The 19139-nt window shown below is 37.3% G+C and overlaps 1 protein-coding gene across 1 annotated transcript; it reads left to right on the top strand.

The window, feature by feature from the left end:
* The first annotated feature begins 4742 nt into the window (after positions 1-4742).
* LOC114205294 (olfactory receptor 6C74-like) lies at positions 4743-7135 on the top strand. Its single transcript, XM_028098668.2, has 2 exons — positions 4743-4817; positions 6143-7135. The coding sequence occupies exon 2, from the start codon at positions 6170-6172 to the stop codon at positions 7133-7135; it is 966 nt and encodes a 321-aa protein (XP_027954469.1). The 5' UTR covers positions 4743-4817; positions 6143-6169.
* Positions 7136-19139: the final 12004 nt, after the last annotated feature.

Here is a 19139-nt window from a genome sequence, read left to right as displayed (position 1 = left end):
ATAAGATATAAAAAACTATGTTAGTTGAAAAAAATAGGTAAATGAGAATATAATGTTACAAGGACTTTTAAAAGACCATGAAGAAAAATCTGCCAACCTAGAATTCTATACCTGTGAAAATGTCTTTCAAAAATGGGGGCATACAAAAGATAGAAGAATTAATCACCAGCAAACCTACAGAATAATAATTGGTAAAGTCAGTCCTTCCAAGAAAAAGAAAATTATACCAGGTGGAAATATGAATCTATGCAAAAGAATGAAGAGCACCAGAAATAGTAACTATATGGGCATATAAGATATTTTATTTTAATTATTTAAATGTCTTTGAAAGATAATTGACTCTTTCAACAAAATAGTAACAATGCACTGTGGTGTTTATAACGTGTATAAGGAAAATATATGAAAACAATATCATAAAAGCTGAGGGGGTAGAAATAGAAGTATACTATTATAAATTTCTTATATGTGAAGTGGTAAGCTATCACTTGGAGGTAGGGAATGACAAGGTAAAGATGTATAGTATAATCATTAAAGCAACCACTAAAATAAAAATCAAAAGTTATAGTTAAGAAGCCAACAAAAAGATAAAATGGAATCATCATAATGGGGCAGTAGGAAACTTGGGTTGATGTATATTTTTAGTATATTTATTATGGTGGTGATTTCACAAGTATTTAAATATGTCAAAATATATCAAATTATATACTTTAAATATGTCCATTGTATATCAGTGATAACTCAAGAAAGCTGTCTAAAAGACAATAAGAGCTGATTATAATGGAATATTAAAAATGCTTAGTTAATTCAAAAGAAGACAGGAAAGAAGAATAAAATATATTACAGAGGGGACAAATAAAAGGAAACATCAAGATGGTAGAGTTAAACCTAACCTTACAATAATGACATTACATGTAAATGGATTAAGCACTCCAATTAAAAGGAGAAAGAGAGACACATACACACACACACAGTGACAGAGACAGAGAGAGACAGAGAGATTACTATATTAGATAAAAAGGAAGGCATACTTACTACATGCTGGTTATAAGAATAACATTTAAATACATAGAGTAAGAAATTCCAAACAAACATTAAACAAAAGAAAGCTTGTGTGACCATAGTAATACATATCTAAAAAAAATAGACTTCACAGTGAAGTGTATTTTCAGAGATAAAAAGGTAAATTTGTAATGATAAAGGAATGAAATAATCAAGAAGACATAATTCTAATATGTATATGTACACAATGATAGAAAAATTGGAAGAACTAAAAGTAAAAAAATCCACAACCATAGTTAGAGGTTTTAACACCATCATTTAAGTAATTAATACAGCAAAAAGAAAAAAAAAGTATCAGTAAGTATAGAGGATTTGCATGACTATCAACTAAATGGACTTAGTTGTAGATTGGTAATTGTGGATTATTACATTTAGTACCTGAAGAATACACATTATTTTCATGTGCACATGGAAATTGCACTACTAGGTATTTCCCAAAGGATACAAAAATACTGATCCAAAGGGATACATGCACCCTAATGTTTATTGTAGCATTATCAGGAATAGTCAAGTTATGGAGAGAGCCCAAATGTCCATCGATTGAAGAACAAATAAAGAAGATGTGGTATACACATGTATATACATCTGTATACACGCACACACACACACACACATACACACACTGGAATATTATTCAGCCATAAAAGGAATGAAATCTTGCCATTTGCAGTGACATGGATGAAGCTAGAGTATATTATGCTAAGTGAAATAAGTCAGTCATAGAAAGACAAATACCATATGCTTTCACACATATATGGAATTTAAGAAACAAAACAGATGAATGTGGGGGGAAGGAAAAAAAGAGGCAAAACATAAGAGAGACTCTTAACTATAGAGAACAAAATGAGGGTTGCTGGAGGGGTGGTGGGTGGGGATGGGCTAAATAGGTGATGGATATTAAGGAAGGCACTTGTGATGAGCCCTAGGTGTTATATGTAGGTCATGAATCACCAGTTTCCTAAAACTAATATTACACTATATGTTAACTAACTGGAATTTAAATAAAAACTTGAAACTACAAAAAAAAAAAATTCCAAGGTATATTTTATGCTGAGTTGTAAAATAAATCTCAGAACATTTCGAAGGGCTGAAAATATACAGAATATGTTCTCCAATCACAACTGAATTAAATAAGAAATCAATTACAATAATTTATCTTGAAAATTCCTCAATACTTGGTTTTAAACAATACATTTCTAAATCACCCTTGGATTACAGAAAATATTACTAAGAAAATCCGAAAATATTTTGGATGCAAAAATATTAACAACATACTAAAATTTGTGAAATGCAGCCTAAAGCCATGCTTAGAGAATACTTCATAGCATTAATGCTTATATTAGAAAAAAGTGTATAAAATTAATCACTTAGATGTCCAGTTTTAAAGGGTAGGAAAGTAAAAGGAAATTATAACTAAAGTATGCAAATAAGTGAATTCATATAAATATGAATGCAAATATATATAAATCAATGGAATAGAAAACAAAATAAAAAACTAAAGAAAAAGTTGGTTCTTTGAAATGACTCATAAAATTGTTCAACTCAGTAAGACTGATAAGAAAAAAAAGAGATATATATTATTTATCTTTCTCTGACTTATTTTACTTTGCATAATGTCCTCTAGGACCATCCATGTTGTCAGAAATGTCAGGATTTCCTTCTTTCTCATGGCTAAATAATATTACATTATATATATTATATATGTATATAACATATATATACACATATATAGTATATACATTATATTATAGAAAATATATGTATATACATTATACACACAGTATATATGTACGTATAATGCATTATATATAATATATACATACATACATGTATATACATATATATTACATTATATATATATATATATATATATATATATATATAATGTCTTCTTTATCCATTCATCCACTGATGGGTGTTTTCATATCTTGGCTATTGTGAATAATGCTGTGATAAACATGGGAGTACATATATCTTTCAATATCCTATTTTCATTTCCTTTGGATATATACTCAGAAGTAGGATTTCTGGATCATAAGGTAGTTCTATTTTTAATTTTTTGAGGAACCTCCATATTGTTTTCCATAGTGGCTGAACCAATTTATAGAGGATGCGTCCAATTAAAAATGACTTACAAGACCAATGTGGTAATATGGAGCATTTTCAATTACCATGCAATGCTATTGAGAGCCTAAATCCAATTTTGGACCTTGTTTTGCGATTTCTTAGAGTGCTAAGACCTATTCTATCATTAATTCAGTACTTTCACTCCAGGTCATATACTCAAGAGAAATGAATGCTGTCTTCAAAAAGACTTGTAGAAGAATATTCATAATGTCTTTATTCATAGTAGCCCTGAACTGGAAAGGACACAAATGTCCTTTAGTGGAAAAATGGAAAACTGTGGTATACATAGATAATGATCTACTACAAAGCAATATAAAAGAATAAGTCATTGGTTCATGTGATAGCATGGTTAACTCTGAGAAATCTGAGGAAAAATAAAGCCAGACACATGAAGTGTTCCATTTAAATGAATTTCAAGAAGTGGCAAAAGTAAATTTTGATGACAGAAATTAAAGTAGTCCTTTAGTTGTTTTCTCTTGGTGTGGGCTATTGACTGGGAAGGGGCACAAGGAAACTTGTGATGAAATGGGAATGTTTTAGTTTGGTTTGGGTAGTGGTTGCATAGCTGTTTACATATATAGAAAATTATCAACCTGTAATTAAAGTTTGTGCATTTTACAGTGTGTAAATTATACCTCATTAAAGAAAATACCAGGTTAAAAAGGAAAAAAAGCAAGGACAATTGTGAAAAAGTATTTCTGTTGTCTAAGCTTGATATATGTAATTCAGGATTTTGTAAATTTGCAACCCTAGGGTACTCATGGCAAATATACCTTTGAGGACTTGTACAAAAGACCACATAGGCTATTGAGAATGGTGGTAGTATGCTACCATATACAGTGAAATGGTAATTATGGTATGTTTCTGCTGAAATTTCTCATTTCCCAAAATGAACAATTATATGTCCTCTGGGACTCTGTTGTGATTTAAGTTCCTGCTCCCTTTTTTTTTTGTACTCCTCTAATGAATCTCGAATGTTCCAGAGGTTTGTCCGTTTGAACCCTGTGTGTCCGCTTGGGGAGGGTAAATAACCCTATGGTAAATATATCATCAGGGCACTTGACTGTATTCTCATTTATGACTGCAGTGATCCTCACCTACTCTGAAAGGTGGGGAGCAACTGGTTGATGGGAAAATGATTAGCAACAGGGTCCAAAGGAAAGTGACCTTTGTTGTTTCTTCTCGTCTCTCTTCTGTTACGGATGGACAACCCACCAGGTTTGATGTTCATGATGGACTGTGTCATCGTATCCCATAGAGTGGATATAAATATATTCAAGAATTTTAAATGGTTACATCAGGAAATTCTCGTGCATATTTACAGCAGTTTCTATTGTCTTGATGTAGGATTTATCGGTCCAGTTGTCATGGGGAGAACTATGGCTGTTAATCTTCCCAAGTTTAGAAATCTCTGTCTTCCATGAAAAAAAATTAGCCTTAATAATTTCCTATTAATTTAAGACATAGGCATTCATTGATTTCTTTAATAGTTAAAAAAAAAAGTACATCTCAATTAAGAGTGTTCTTCGCCCTCCTCCCCCACCATTAGCTTAGGAGAAAGATCCTGGTTTGTTGGAAGAAAAGAGAAGCACATCGTCAAAGAAGCTCTGTTTCCTGTGAGCTGCTTCTTGGTGAGTACATGACCATGGGAATAACTTGCAATCTAACAAGTCAATATTTAAAGCAGAGACTGGTTATGTTTAAGTTTGTATTTCAGATCATGCATAGTTAATGTAAGAGTTTTAACTAAAGAATTAAGTAAAATATAATTTAATTATGGTGACTTACTTACTAGAGCACTGATTTCCAACAGATGCCCAGACTCCTTTCCCAAAGATTATATGTCAATTCATCCGGCTTTTAGCTAGGCATTGGCATTTTTTAAAAAAATGAATGTTCCTCGGGCACCTGGGTGGCTCAGTTGGTTAAGCATTTGTCTTTGGCTCAGGTCATGATCCCAGGGTCCTGGGATTGAGCCCCACATTGGGCTCCCTGCTAGCAGGGTTTCTGCTTCTCCCTCTGCTCCCCCACCCCCCATGCTCTCTCCCTCTCTCTCTCTCTCAAATAAATAAGTAAAATCTTTAAAAAAATTTTAAAAAATGAATGTTCCTGTATTGATTGCAGTGGGAATATAGGTGTAATTCCACCACACCGAAATCGTCCAGTGTAACAAAAATATTGCCAGAAAACATGTTGAAAGGTAATTTAGGACTAATAGCAGAAGGAAAATCTTCTGTTCTGCCGGGTGTGTAGAGTGAGAGGGAAACTGATGCACTCATTAAATGTTTATTCATTGATTCTGAACAACCAAGTCATGTAACCATCCCTCACCCCCATTTTTAGACATGGTTTCTCTTAAACTCGAGGACTGGGTAGTTAAGAGATACTGTTATAAACTAGATTTCCTGCTCAGTCTTAAAGTTTTGGGTAAAGAACTCAGGATGAACCAACTTCAGGAAAATAACTAGTTTGGAACATGCTAATAGGAAAATGGCTCCCCCCACCCCACACACACACTTTCTTTTTCCAGAGGGCTAAAGTCAGTACATTGGAGGGCTTTATGTATTGCATATGCTACCTGAAGTATAGAAATTAACATTGTGACCCCATAAAAATATTCTCTGTGGGATGACAGCTTTCATTGTTATCTGTTGGTTTTATATGTTATCTGTAAACAATAATTTTTATTTTACATCATTTACCTTATGGACTATTCAAATATACTATTTTCTAGAAAAGTTAAGTTGCACATTAAAAATTATTTTCAAAAATACACAATAAACCTTCAATTTTTATAATTTAAAAATAGAAAAAGTTCAAAATAACTTATAATACAGCATTTAAATGATATAAAGTGATTCCTCATTCAGAATTGTAGCTGCAAATAGTATTTATTTTTTTTAATAGTCCATTAATTAAACTTTTTATTTTTTGATGATAGTGTTTTCTGTTTAAGAGATCCAACAGAACTGATGACAGAGAAATGGAGCTCACTATAGAGGTGAGGAATGAGACAACAATCCAAGAATTCATTCTGGAAGGGTTTCCTGCCCTCCAGTACCTGGGGAACATCTTCTTCCTGGTGCATCTGCTGGCATACCTGGCCTCTATCACAGGAAATGTGGTGATCATCATCATCACTTGGGTTGACCATCGCCTCCAAACACCAATGTATATTTTACTCAGCATTTTCTCCTTCTCTGAATGCTGTTTTATCACCACAGTTATTCCTAAACTGCTGTCCATCTTTCTTTCAGGAAGGCAAACAATTTCCTTTACTGCTTGTCTCATACAAGCCTTTTCTTTTCTGTTTTTTGGGTCAATAATTTTCTTCCTCATGGCTGTGATGTCTCTGGATCGGTACCTGGCCATTTGCAAGCCTCTGCATTACCCGACCATCATGAACCCGAAGACTTGCTTCCTCCTGGTCACTGCCTGCTGTGCTTTGGCCTTCACTCTTATCACTGGTCTGGAAGTAAAGATTTTCCAGTTATCCTTCTGTGGCCCCCATGTCATCCCTCACTTTCTCTGTGACCTTGGCCCCCTGATTCATCTCTCCTGTTCTGACACGAGCTCTACTGAAATGTTGACTTTTGTCCTCGCTTTGGTTATCCTTTTGACATCCCTTATCATAACCATCATTGCCTACAGCAACATAGTAGTTACCATCATGCGACTCCCGTCAGCCAGGGGGAAACAGAAAGCTTTCTCCACCTGCTCGTCTCATCTCATTGTCCTCTCTCTGATGTATGGCAGCTGTGTGTTTATATACGTGAAACCAAAGCAAAGGAACAGGCTGGACTCCAACAGGGAGGCTGCCCTTGTGAACACAGTGGTGACCCCGCTGCTCAACCCTGTCATCTACACTCTGCGGAACAAGCAGGTCCACCAGGCTCTGAGGGATGCTCTGTCCAGGATGAGGTTGCAGAAACAGAGCTTTGAAAGGTAAGTGGATCTTCTAGTTCAATTTCCCATGATTGCAGAAATCTTTTCTATAGAATTCTACATATGGTGATCTAGCTTATGCTAATTTTCATCTGGATGGGTACAGTCTTACTTTGCAGTACCATACTTTTCATATTTGAAAATTCCTCTTAGTTTTCTATATTGTGCTAAAGAATATCTTCCTTGATTTTCTACTCAGTAGTCTTTTATGAATTCAATTCAAACAACATTTATGGAAAGCCTAGTATACATAAATCACATAATAGTCTTTAAGCTGAGAATAAAATGTTGCCAATCAGATAGTAATAATTACTGTTCATGGTACATTCTTATACTTGAGTTTTCATATACCTAAGAAAAAAAAGATAGAAACCATTACCCTTTTATATATTCAGGGTTTGAAATTTTAGAAACAAATTGTTCTGAAAATTATATAAAGTCATAATATTATAGCCTAATGAAAATTAATTGTATTTCATTAATTGAATCTTTTATGTAAATGAACCAGTAGTAAGCTGGTTCTCTCTTTGGGTCTATTGGTTTTAGAGGTATAAATAGCTTAGTGTAACTCCATGTGGTTAGGATGGGCACTTTGATTATGTCATCTTCCAGCTATATCTAATATTATTAATAAAATTGTCTTTAACTCTTTCTTGGAATACAAATAAAATGCAAAACTTCAAAGAATTTTTTAAAGATTTTATATATTTGCGAGAGCGAGAGAGACAGAGATAGTGAGAGAGAGCGTGAGTGGGGAGGAGAGGGAGAAGCAGGCTCTCTGCTGAGCAGGGAGCCCAATGCAGGGCTTGATCCCAGGACCCTGGGATCATGACCTGAGCTGAAAGCAGACTCTTAACTGAATGAGCCACCCAGACACCCCAAAACTTTTAAATTTGTTCAGTTTTTTCCCCTGTAATTGATGTTGCCAAGCCCTGACCCCAGTAGGTTGCTGAAAGGTAGGTGATCCCACTGTCAGATTCTCTCCCTACATGTAAGAGATGTTTTCTCCTAATGTGACTTTAAGTGTGGGAGCTGCCACTGCCTTCCAGGTTAAGTTAAATTATGGTTGACATTTTATGCAGCAAAAACTAACAAAACTCATAATTAGGAAAGTCTTAAAGGAAACTGAGTACATTGATAATTTAAAAAATGGATTAAAATTGGGTCAGTTATTGTGCTTGTAGGTTCATGGAGGAAGCGGCTCCCATCTGAAGACAATTGGCCCTAATGGGAAGTAGTTCCTGTCACATCTGACATAGCACATACATGCTGTGCATTTGACTTTCAATATGTCTGATTTGAGTGCATATATTCCTTTCCTACTTGATTTGAGGATCACTTATATTCAAGGCATAATCTGATTAGGAAGAATCTTAGACTGTCAAAGAATATTGGGTGATTTAGATTTATTTTTTGCCTGGGAATGGTTTGATTATAAAGTGTCCTGGGGGTTATGATCTTCCAAGGACAACTGTGTCTATGTCCCTTCATTCTCCAAAGAAGATAATTTCTGAGCCTAATCTAAGAGCAGGAGTTCCCTGTTTCTGGTTTCTGTGCATTAGATAAAATAGCCACCTCTGCCAATTTTCGCAGCCCAGCCTCATGAGCCAGGCTAGTGTAGGTGATGAACCTCATCAGTCAGCTCAGACAGAGATTCTGGGCTGTCTGAGTGCTCATCCAAACCACTATCTTTGTTTTTAGTATGCCCCAGGAGACTAGAGTATGCCAAACCCTGTTAGTCTCTGAGACAGGTAGGATAGAAGCTAGTCGTTCTAGCAGAAGCCAGAAAAGTGGGGAAGGCTAGATGTGTGGTCCAGTTCCTTCTCTCAGTGAGCAGCTGAGAGAAGGAATTCCCTACTCACTGTACCCTGAGTTGGGAAGACGCCCCGTGGCCATTGGCTACACTCTCATTTAGACCACACACTCTTTAAAACTGTTGCTTTACTGTCTGTCATCCTCAAGGGCCAAATGAATGCTAGGGCTGATTGGCTCTCAGAGACAGGAAGGTTAGTTGGAGGCTTCATTCTACCTCTGGAGCAAGCCAGAGGTGAAGGAGCTACAGAAAGTGGCCACTGGCTTATTCAGACTTCTAGGAGAGTAGTGATTTCCTGTCTGTCAGCTCCCAGATGCAGGCTAGTTAGAAGCCAGACCCTCAAGGTAGCAGATGGAAAAGTTAAGACTTTCGATGTATAGTCTAATCCCTTCTAGGGAGAAACTGAGAGCTGGCCATTTTTGCCTGCTTGCTCTATGCTGATCCAGGGGGAATATCCGAGGAAAGTTTTTGTGTGCTGCTTTAATACCGGTCTCTGCGGTCTCTGATTTTAGTCTATGGTAGGCCTGTCAGCTCCTAGAAACAGGCAAGTTAGGAGCCAATCCTTCAGTTGTCAACCCTATAAGTTGAAGCACTAGATGTGTGGTATAAACCCTTTGCTTTTCTGGGAAAAGCTGGGGGTTGGGGGTTCCCACCTGATTGTAAGGTGCTATGCAGGATGAGGTTTATGGTGAGAGTGTGTCTCAGCTTTTCCCATCTATTTTGATGTGGCTATTTTCTCAGTTGCCTGGTAGTGTAGGAGTGTCTCAGCTAGTTTCTGGATATCTTTCAGAGGGAACTGATCTGTGTGTAGCTGTTTATTCAGGGTGTCTTTGGGAGGAGGGAGAAAGGTCTCCTATCCTGCTATCTTCCTGATGTCCCGTTTCCAGTTTTTAGCTATTACAAATAAAGCTGCTCGGAAAATTCATGTATAAATTTTTGTATGAATATAAGATTTCATTTCCCTGGAATAAATCCTAAGAACACAATTGCTGGGTTGTATGGTAGTTGCACCTTTAGTTTTATAAGAATCTGACAAACTGTTTTCCGGAGTGATTATACATTTTACATTCCCATTAGCAATGCGTGAGTTTCTTCGCATTTTCATGAGCCTTTGGCATTACTATTTTTGTTTCACTGTGATTAGAATTAAACACCCATTTTTTAAAAAGATTTTTTAATTTGACAAAAGGAGAGAGAGCACAAGCAGGGGGCATGGCAGGCAGAGGGAGAGGGGGAAGGAGGCTTCCTGCCAAGTGGGAAGCCCAACATGGGAGTCGATCCTAGAACCCTGGGATCACGACCTGAGCTGAAGGCAGACACTTAACTGACTGAGCCGCCCAGGCACCCCTAAACATCCATTTTTTAAAAATCAGGGAATGTATTTCTTTTTATGAAACACCATTACTCAAACCTCCCAAACTATCCTTTTCTTCTTTAATTGAAATTTTTATTGAAATAATTATAGATTCACATGCAGTTGTAAGAAGTAGGATCTGTGTACACTTTGCTCATTTTCCTGCAATGATAACATTTTGCAAAATTATAGTTTAATATCACAATCAGCATATTGACTAACACAATCCACCAATCTTTTTCAGATTTCTCCAGTATTATACTTGTGTGTGTGTGTGTGTGTGTGTGTGTGTGTGTTTACCTCTATACAGTTTTATCACATGTCTTGGTTCATATATCTACCACCACAGTAAAGATACTGGACTTTTCCAACACCACAAAGATCCTTCCTCTTGTCTTTTTAGAGCTACACTTACTTCACCCTCCCACCCCTGAGCAAATGTCCTCAGTTTCTTCCCTTTGCTTTGCTTTGCTGTTTAAAAACTAAGCTCTGTGTTTAATGTGGAGCTTGAACTCACCACCTGGAGATCAAGAGTCACATGCTCTACCAGCTGAGTCAGCTAGGCATCCCACATCCTCAGTTTCTGAAATGTTCTCATTTCAAAACTGTTATACAAATGGAATCATACAATATGTAATCTTTTGAATTTTTTTTTTTACTCAGCACAGTTCCCTTGAGATTCATCTAAACTATTGCATATATCAATATTTCGTCCCTTTTTATTGCTGAATAGTAGGCAATGGTGTGGATGGTATGATGTGTGTATTCACCTGTTAAAGGACATATGGGCTGATTCCAGTTTTGGCTTTTACAAGTAAAACTGCTATGAGCATTCATGTTTGTGTACAGGTTTTTGTGTGAACACACGTTTTCATTTTTTTGGGATGAGCACCCAAATGTGTAATTGCTGGGTTGTATGGTAGTTGCATGTTTAGTTTTATAAGAAACTGTCAAATAATTTTTGAGAGCACTTGTACCAATTTATATTCCCACTAGCAATATACAGGTGGTCCAGTTTCTCTGCATCCTCAAAAATATTTGGTCTTATCACTATGTTTATAGCCATTCTGTTAAGTGTATAATAACATCTCATTGTTGTTTTAATTTGCATTTCCCTGGTGACTAATGATGTTGAATGTCTTTCATTTGCTTAAATGGCATCTTTATACCTTTTAGGTGAAATGTCTGTTCATGTCCTTTGCCCATATTCCAACTGGATTTTTTTTTTTACTGTTGAGTTTTGAGAAGTCTTTATATGTTTCGGATATTAGTCTTTTGTCAGAAATGTGGGTTGCAAATATTTTCTCCCAGTCTGTAGCTTGTCTTTTTATACTCTTCACATATACTTTCACAGAACAAAAGTTTTCTAAATTCTGATGTGCTCTAATTTCCAGTTTGTCATTTTATGGATCCTACTTTGTTGTCAAGTCTAAGACATCTCTGCCTAGCCCTAGATCCTGCAGATTTCCTATGTTTTTCCTAAATGTTATTAATAGTTTTGTGTTTTATGTTTGAGATCCATTTCGAATTAGTTTTTATTGTTTGCTTTGAGTTGTCAGACTTAGGTTGAGGTTTTCTTTTGTTGTTGTTGTTGTTCCTCTCGTCCTCCTCTTTCTCCCTCTCTCTCTTTTGCATGTGGATGTCTAATTGCTCTAGCGCCATTTGTTGAAAAAATTACCTTTCCTCCACTGACTTACTTTTGTACCTTTTGTCAAAAATTAGTTAGACATATTTGTGTAGGTCTATTTCTGGTTTATCTATTCTGCTCCATTAATCTATGTGTTTATCCCTCCTTCACACCACACTGTCTGATTACTAGAACTATATAATAAGATTTAATGTTGAATAGAGTCACTACTCCTACTTTCTTCTTCTTTTTCAAAGATTAAGGACCTGTGCTTTTCCATATAAATCTTAGAATAAGCTTGTCTGTGTCTACAAAAACTTTGCTGGGTGTAGGGAGGGTAGCTGGTTTAGTTGGTAGATCATGCAACTCTTGATCTTGGGGTTATAAATTCAACCCCCATGTTGGGCATAGAGTTTACTTAAAAAAAACTTTGCTGGGATTTTGTTAGAAATTGTATGAAACCTGTTTATCAATTTGAAGAGAACTGACAACTATGCTGAGTGTTCCAATTCATGCACGCTTTGTTTCCCCATTTATTTAGCCTTCTTTGATTTCTTTCATCACAGTTGTATAGCTCTCCACATATAGATTCTGTGCATATTTTGTTAGATTAAATCCACATATTTCCTGTGGAGTTACTGCAAGTGGTAATGTATTTTTAATTTAGGTTTCCAAAAGTTTATAGTTAGTATATAAAAATGTGATTTTTTTTTGGTGTTGATTTTGTGACCCATGCCCTTATTGAAATCACTTATTAATTCTAGGACTATATTTGTAGGTTGTTTAGGGTTTTTTAAGTTTTCATATCATCTGCCAATAAGGATGGTTTTATATCTTCCTTTCTGATCTGTATGCATTTTATTTCTTTTTCTTGCCTTACTGCAGAGGCTAAACTTCCAGAGTTGTCTTGTTCCTTATCTTAGAGGGGAAACATTCAGTCTTTTAACATTAAATATGATGTTACCTCTAAGTTTTTTGTAGATACTCTTTATTAAGTTGAGATAGTTCCCCTCTACTCCTAGCTTATTGAGAGTTTATTTTTATTTTTTATCATAAATGGGTAGGGAAGATAAAATCCCTGTTCAACCACTAGAAGAAGGTATGGTTTTTCTGTTGGTGTTTGGCTGGAATAGGGTTAGTTTTGACAAAAATTCTGTTATTAGGCCATTCTTCTCCTAGTTTTTCAGTTAGGAGGAACAGGTTTTTTTTTTCTTTTGGAGCTATTTTTAAAAATCTGGTGGTTCTGAGTTGGAGGCTTCTGCAGCACCCTGTCTGGGATATATGAAAGGCCATAAGGGCCAGACAGCTTCACAGGCAAATTCTACCAAACATTTAAAGAAGAGTTCATACCTATTCTTCTCAAACTATTCAAAAAAAAAAGATGGAAAACATCCAAATTCATTCCATGAGGCCAGCATTACCCTGATACCAAAACTAGACAAAGACTCCATTAAAAAAGGGAACTACAGGGAGGAGTAGGAGACCTGGATTTTGTCTGGTCTCAGGAAGTCAGCTGAATAGGGATCAAACCATTCTGAACACCTACGAATTCAACAGGAGATCAAAGAGAAGAATAGCAACAACTCTCTGAACAGAAAAGCGACGACTTTCTGGAAGGTAGGACGTGCGGAGAAGTGAATCCGAGGTGATATTTGGGAGGATAGATGGCGGGGGAGGGGGCCTCCGTCGGCCACTTCTGGCAAGTGATAGAGCCGCAGAGCACAAAATCGGAACTTTCAGTGGCTAGGCGGGGGGTGGAACCCTCACGGGACAGTGTGGTCTCAGGACCCTCAGGATCACAGAAAAACCAGGGATGCCTGAGTGCAGTAGAGCTCCCAGGTATTGGAGCAGGGAAGCCAGCCGCAGAGACGGAGCCAAGGCATGGGCTCTCAGCTCCGGGCTGCCATAAACTGTGATCTGCGGCCCAGTCGGGCCACTGGTCCTCCAGCAGGGACCCAACAAGCGGCAGATCTGGGGAGACTCCCCTTCCTCCCTGGAGAGGAGTGGCGCAGGAGCGCACCGCAGGGATCTGCTGGGTTTGGAGACTCCACACAGTGTCGGGTGCCAGAGATAGAAACGCTCTGTCACAGGCCGGGTGAGCACGGAGTGTGGCCAGAGACCAGGGAGATGGGAGTGACTGCTTTTCTCTGGGGGCGCACTGAGGAGCGGGGCCCCGAGTTCTCAGCTCCTCCGGGTGGAGATTGGGAGGCCACCATTTCTGCCCTGGTCCTCCAAAGCTGTACCAAGAGCTTGCAGGGAACAAAAGCTCCTGAGAGCAAACCCGCGCAGCTTGCTTAGGACGGACCGACAAGGGCGGGGCAATTCCGCCTCCGGCAAAGACATTTGGGAACCACGGCAACAGGCCCCTCCCCCAGAAGATCAGTGGGAACAGCCAGCAAGCCAAGACCAAGTTTACTGATCAAGGAGAACGGGAGAACTCCAGCGCTAGGGGAATACTGCACATAGAATTCATGGCTTTTTTTTTTTTTTTTTTACCATGATTCATTAGTTTTCCAAAGTTAATGTTTTAACTGTTTTTTTTTAATTTTTCTTTTTCCCTTTTTCAACCAACATCTTATCAATCCCTTTAAAAAAAAACACATTTTTATTTTTCATTTTTAGAGTCATATTTTATCCCTTCATAATAGTTACCCTTATTTTTGGCATATATATATATAAGTTGTTCTCTTTTTAAAATTTTGAGCTACAGTTTCTTCTAACAGATCAAAATATACCCTAAATCACTAGTGTATGGCTTTGTTCTACTCTCCTGCATATCACATTCTCCCTCCCTTTTTTTTTCTTTCTTTTTGTAAATCTTCTTCTTTCTTTTTTCAAACAACCTCTTATCTTATCAATTCCTTTTATAAAATCTTTTATAATTTTCATCTTTACAGTCATCTTCCATCCCTTCATTGTATCAACCCTTATTTTGATTATATAAGTCTTTCTTCCTTTAAAATTTTAGGAGGCACTTTTTTCTAACCGACCAAAATATGCCCAAAATCTAGTGTGTGGCACTGATCTATGCACTAGCCTGATCATATTTGATCATATTCTGTTTTTTCTGTATTGTTCTGTTTTTGTTTTTATCTTTTTATTTTTGTTTTTTGTTTTTTTCTCTTTCTTTTTTCTTTCTTTCCCTTTCTTTTCCCCTGGTTTCAGGTCCTTTCTGATTTGTATAGAGTATATTTGCTGGGGACGTTGTTAACCTGTTAGCATTTTGTTCTCTCATTCATCTGTTCTCCTCTGGACAAAATGACAAGACGAAAAAAATCACCTTAGCAAAAAGAACAAGAGGTAGTACCGTCAGCCAGGGACCTACTCAATACGGACATTAGTACGATGTTGGACCTAGAGTTCAGAATCATGACTTTAAAGATACTAGCTGGGCTTGAAAAAAGCATGGAAGTTATTAGAGAAACCCTTTCTGAAGAAAGAAAAGAACTAAAATCTAACCAAGTTGAAATCAAAAAGACTATTAATGAGGTGCAATCAAAAATGGGGGCACAAACTCCTAGGATAAATGAGGCAGAAGAGAGAATTAGTGATATAGAAGACCAAATGATGGAAAATAAAGAAGCTGAGAAAAAGAGAGAGAAACAACTACAGGATCATGAGGGCAGAATTCGAGAGATAAGCGATACCATAAGACGAAACATTAGAATAATTGGGATCCCAGAAGAAGAAGAAAGAGAGAGAGGGGCAGAAGGTATATTGAGGCAAATAATAGCAGAGAACTTCCCTAATGTGAGGAAGGAAACAGGCATCAAAATCCAGGAGGCACAGAGAACCCCTCTCAAAATCAATAAAAATAGGTCAACACCCCGACATCTAATAGTAAAACTTACGAGTCTCAGAGACAAAGAGAAAATCCTGAAAGCAGCTCGGGAGAAGAGGTATGTAACTTACAATGGTAGAAACATTAGATTGGCAACAGACCTATCCACAGAGACCTGGCAGGCCAGAAAGGACTGGCAAGATCTTCAGAGCACTAAACGAGAAAAATATGCAGCCAAGAATACTAAATCCAGCTACGTTGTCATGGAAAATAGAAGGAGAGATAAAAAGCTTCCAGGACAAACAAAAAATAAAGGAATTTGCAAACACGAAGCCAGCCCTCCAAGAAATATTGAAAGGGGTCCTCTAAGCAAAGGGAGAGCCTAAAAGCAGTATAGATCAGAAAGGAACACAGACAATATACAGTAACAGTCACCTTACAGGCAATACAATGGCACTAAATTTATACCTTTGAATAGTTACCCTGAATATAAATGGGCTCAATGTCCCAATCAAAAGACACAGGCTATCAGATTGGATTAAAAAACAAGACCCATCCATATGCTGTCTGCAAGAGACTCATTTTAGACCCAAAGACACCCCCACATTGAAAGTGAGGGGGTGGAAAACCATTTACCATGCTCATGGACACCAAAAGAAAGCTGGGGTGGCAATCCTTCTATCAGACAAATTAGATTTTAAAACAAAGACTGTAATAAGAGATGAGGAAGGACACTATATCCTACTTAAAGGGTCTATCCAACAAGAAGATCTCACAATTGTAAATATCTATGCCCCGAACATGGGAGCAGCCAATTATATAAGGCAATTAATAACAAAAGCAAAGAAACACATCGACAACAATACAATAATAGTGGGGGACTTTAACAGCCCCCTGACTGAAATGGACAGATCATCTAAGCAAAAGATCAACAAGGAAATAAAGACTTTAAAGGACACACTGGACCAAATGGACTTCACAGATATATTCAGAACATTCCATCCCAAAGCAACGGAATACACATTCTTCTCTAGTGCCCATGGAACATTCTCCAGAATTGATCACATCCTAGGTCACAAATCCGGTCTCAACCAGTACCAAAAGATTGGGATCATTCCCTGAATATTTTCAGACCACAATGCTTTGAAACTAGAACTCAATCACAAGAGGAAAGTCGGAAAGAACTCAAATACATGGAGGCTAAAGAGCATCCTACTAAAGAATGAATGGGTCAACCAGGAAATTAAAGAAGAATTTAAAAAATTCATGGAAACCAATAAAAATGAAAACACAACTGTCCAAAATCTTTGGGATACAGCAAAGGCAGTCCTGAGAGGAAAGTATATAGCAATACAAGCGTTTCTCAAGAAACAAGAAAGGTCTCAAATACACAACCTAACCCTACACCTAAAAGAGCTGGAGAAAGAACAGCAAATAAAGCCTACACCCAGCACGAGAAGAGAAATAATAAAGATCAGAGCAGAAAACAATGAAATAGAAACCCAAAGAACAGTAGAATAGATCAACGAAACTAGGAGCTGGTTCTTTGAAAGAATTAACAAGATTGATAAACCCCTGGCCAGACTTATCAAAAAGAAAAGAGAAATGACCCAAATCAACAAAATCATGAATGAAAGAGGAGAGATCACCATCAACACCAAAGAAATACAAACAATTATAAGAACATATTATGAGCAACTCTATGCCAGCAAATTAGATAACCTGGAAGAAATAGGTGCATTCCTGGAGATGTATCAACTACCAAAATTGAGCCAGGAAGAAATAGAAAACCTGAACAGACCTATAACCACTAAGGGAATTGAAGAAGTTATCAAAAATCTCCCAAGAAACAAAAGCCCAGGGCCAGATGGCTTCCCAGGGGAATTCTATCAGACATTTAAAGAAGAATTAATACCTATGCTCCTGAAACTATTCCAAAAAATAGAAATGGAGGGAAAACTTCCAAACTCATTTTATGAGGCCAGCATTACCTTGAGTCCAAAACCAGACAAAGACCCCATCAAAAAGGAGAATTACAGACCAATATCCTTGATGAACATGGATGCAAAAATTCTCACCAAAATACTAGCCAATAGGATCCAACAGTACATTAAAAGGATTATTTACCGGGACCAAGTGGGATTTATCCCTGGGCTGCAAGGTTGGTTCAACATCCACAAATCAATCAACGTGATACAATATATTAACAAAAGAAAGAACAAGAATCATATGATCTTCTCAATAGATGCAGAAAAAGCATTTGACAAAGTACAGCATCCTTTCTTGATCAAAACTCTTCAGAGTTTAGGGATAGAGGGTACATACCTCAATATCATAAAAGCCATCATGAAAGACCTACAGCGAATATCATTCTCAATGGGGAAAAGCTGAGAGCTTTTCCTCTAAGGTCAGGAATGCGGCAGAGATGTCCACTCTCACCACTGCTATTCAACATAGTATTAGAAGTCCCAGCCACAGCAATCAGACAACAAAAAGAAATCAAAGGCATCCAGATTGGCAAAGAGGAAGTCAAACTCTCACTCTTTGCAGAGGGTATGCTACTGTACGTGGAAAACCCAAAAGACTCCACCCCAAAACTGCTAGAACTCATACAGGAATTCAGTAAAGTAGGAGGATAGAAAATCAATGCACAGAAATCAGTGGCATTCCTATACACCAACAAGACAGAAGAGAGACAAATCAAGGACTCGATCCCATTTACAATTGCACCCAAAAACATAAGATACCGAGGAATAAATTTAACCAAAGAGGCCAAGGATCTGTACTCAGAAAACTATAAAATACTCATGAAAGAAATTGAAGAAGACACAAAGAAATGGAAAAATGTTCCATGCTCATGGATTGGAAGAACAAACATTATGAAGATGTCTATGCTACCTAGAGCAATCTACACATTCAATGCAATCCCCATCAAAATACCATCCACTTTTTTCAAAGAAATGGAACAAATAATCCTAAAATTTGTATGGAACCAGAAGAGACCCCGAATAGCCAGAGGAATCTTGAAAAAGAAAAGCAAAGCTGGCGGCATCACAATTCTGGACTTCCAGCTCTATTACAAAGCTGTCATCATCAAGAGAGTATGGTACTGGCACAAAAACAGACACATCGATCAGTGGAACAGAATAGAGAGCCCAGAAATGGGCCCTCGACTCTATGGTCAACTCATCTTTGACAAAGCAGGAAAGAATGTCTAATGGAAAAAAGACAGTCTCTTCAACAAATGGTGTTGGGAAAATTGGACAGCCACATGCAGAAGAATGAAACTGCACCATTTCCTTACACCACACACAAAAATAGACTCCAAATGGTTGAAAGACCTAGATGTGAGACAGGAATCCATCAAAATCCTAAAGGAGAACACAGGCAGCAGCCTCTTCGACCTCAGCCGCAGCAACTTCTTCTTAGAAAC

The sequence above is a fragment of the Eumetopias jubatus genome, unplaced genomic scaffold (assembly GCF_037043125.1).
Source record: "Eumetopias jubatus isolate StellerSeaLion01/CBP00866 unplaced genomic scaffold, mEumJub1_p1.0 scaffold_17, whole genome shotgun sequence".
In the NCBI taxonomy this organism is placed as follows: domain Eukaryota; kingdom Metazoa; phylum Chordata; class Mammalia; order Carnivora; family Otariidae; genus Eumetopias; species Eumetopias jubatus.
Note: the sequence above shows the minus strand (reverse complement) of the source record. Positions and strands in the feature narration are given on the sequence as shown.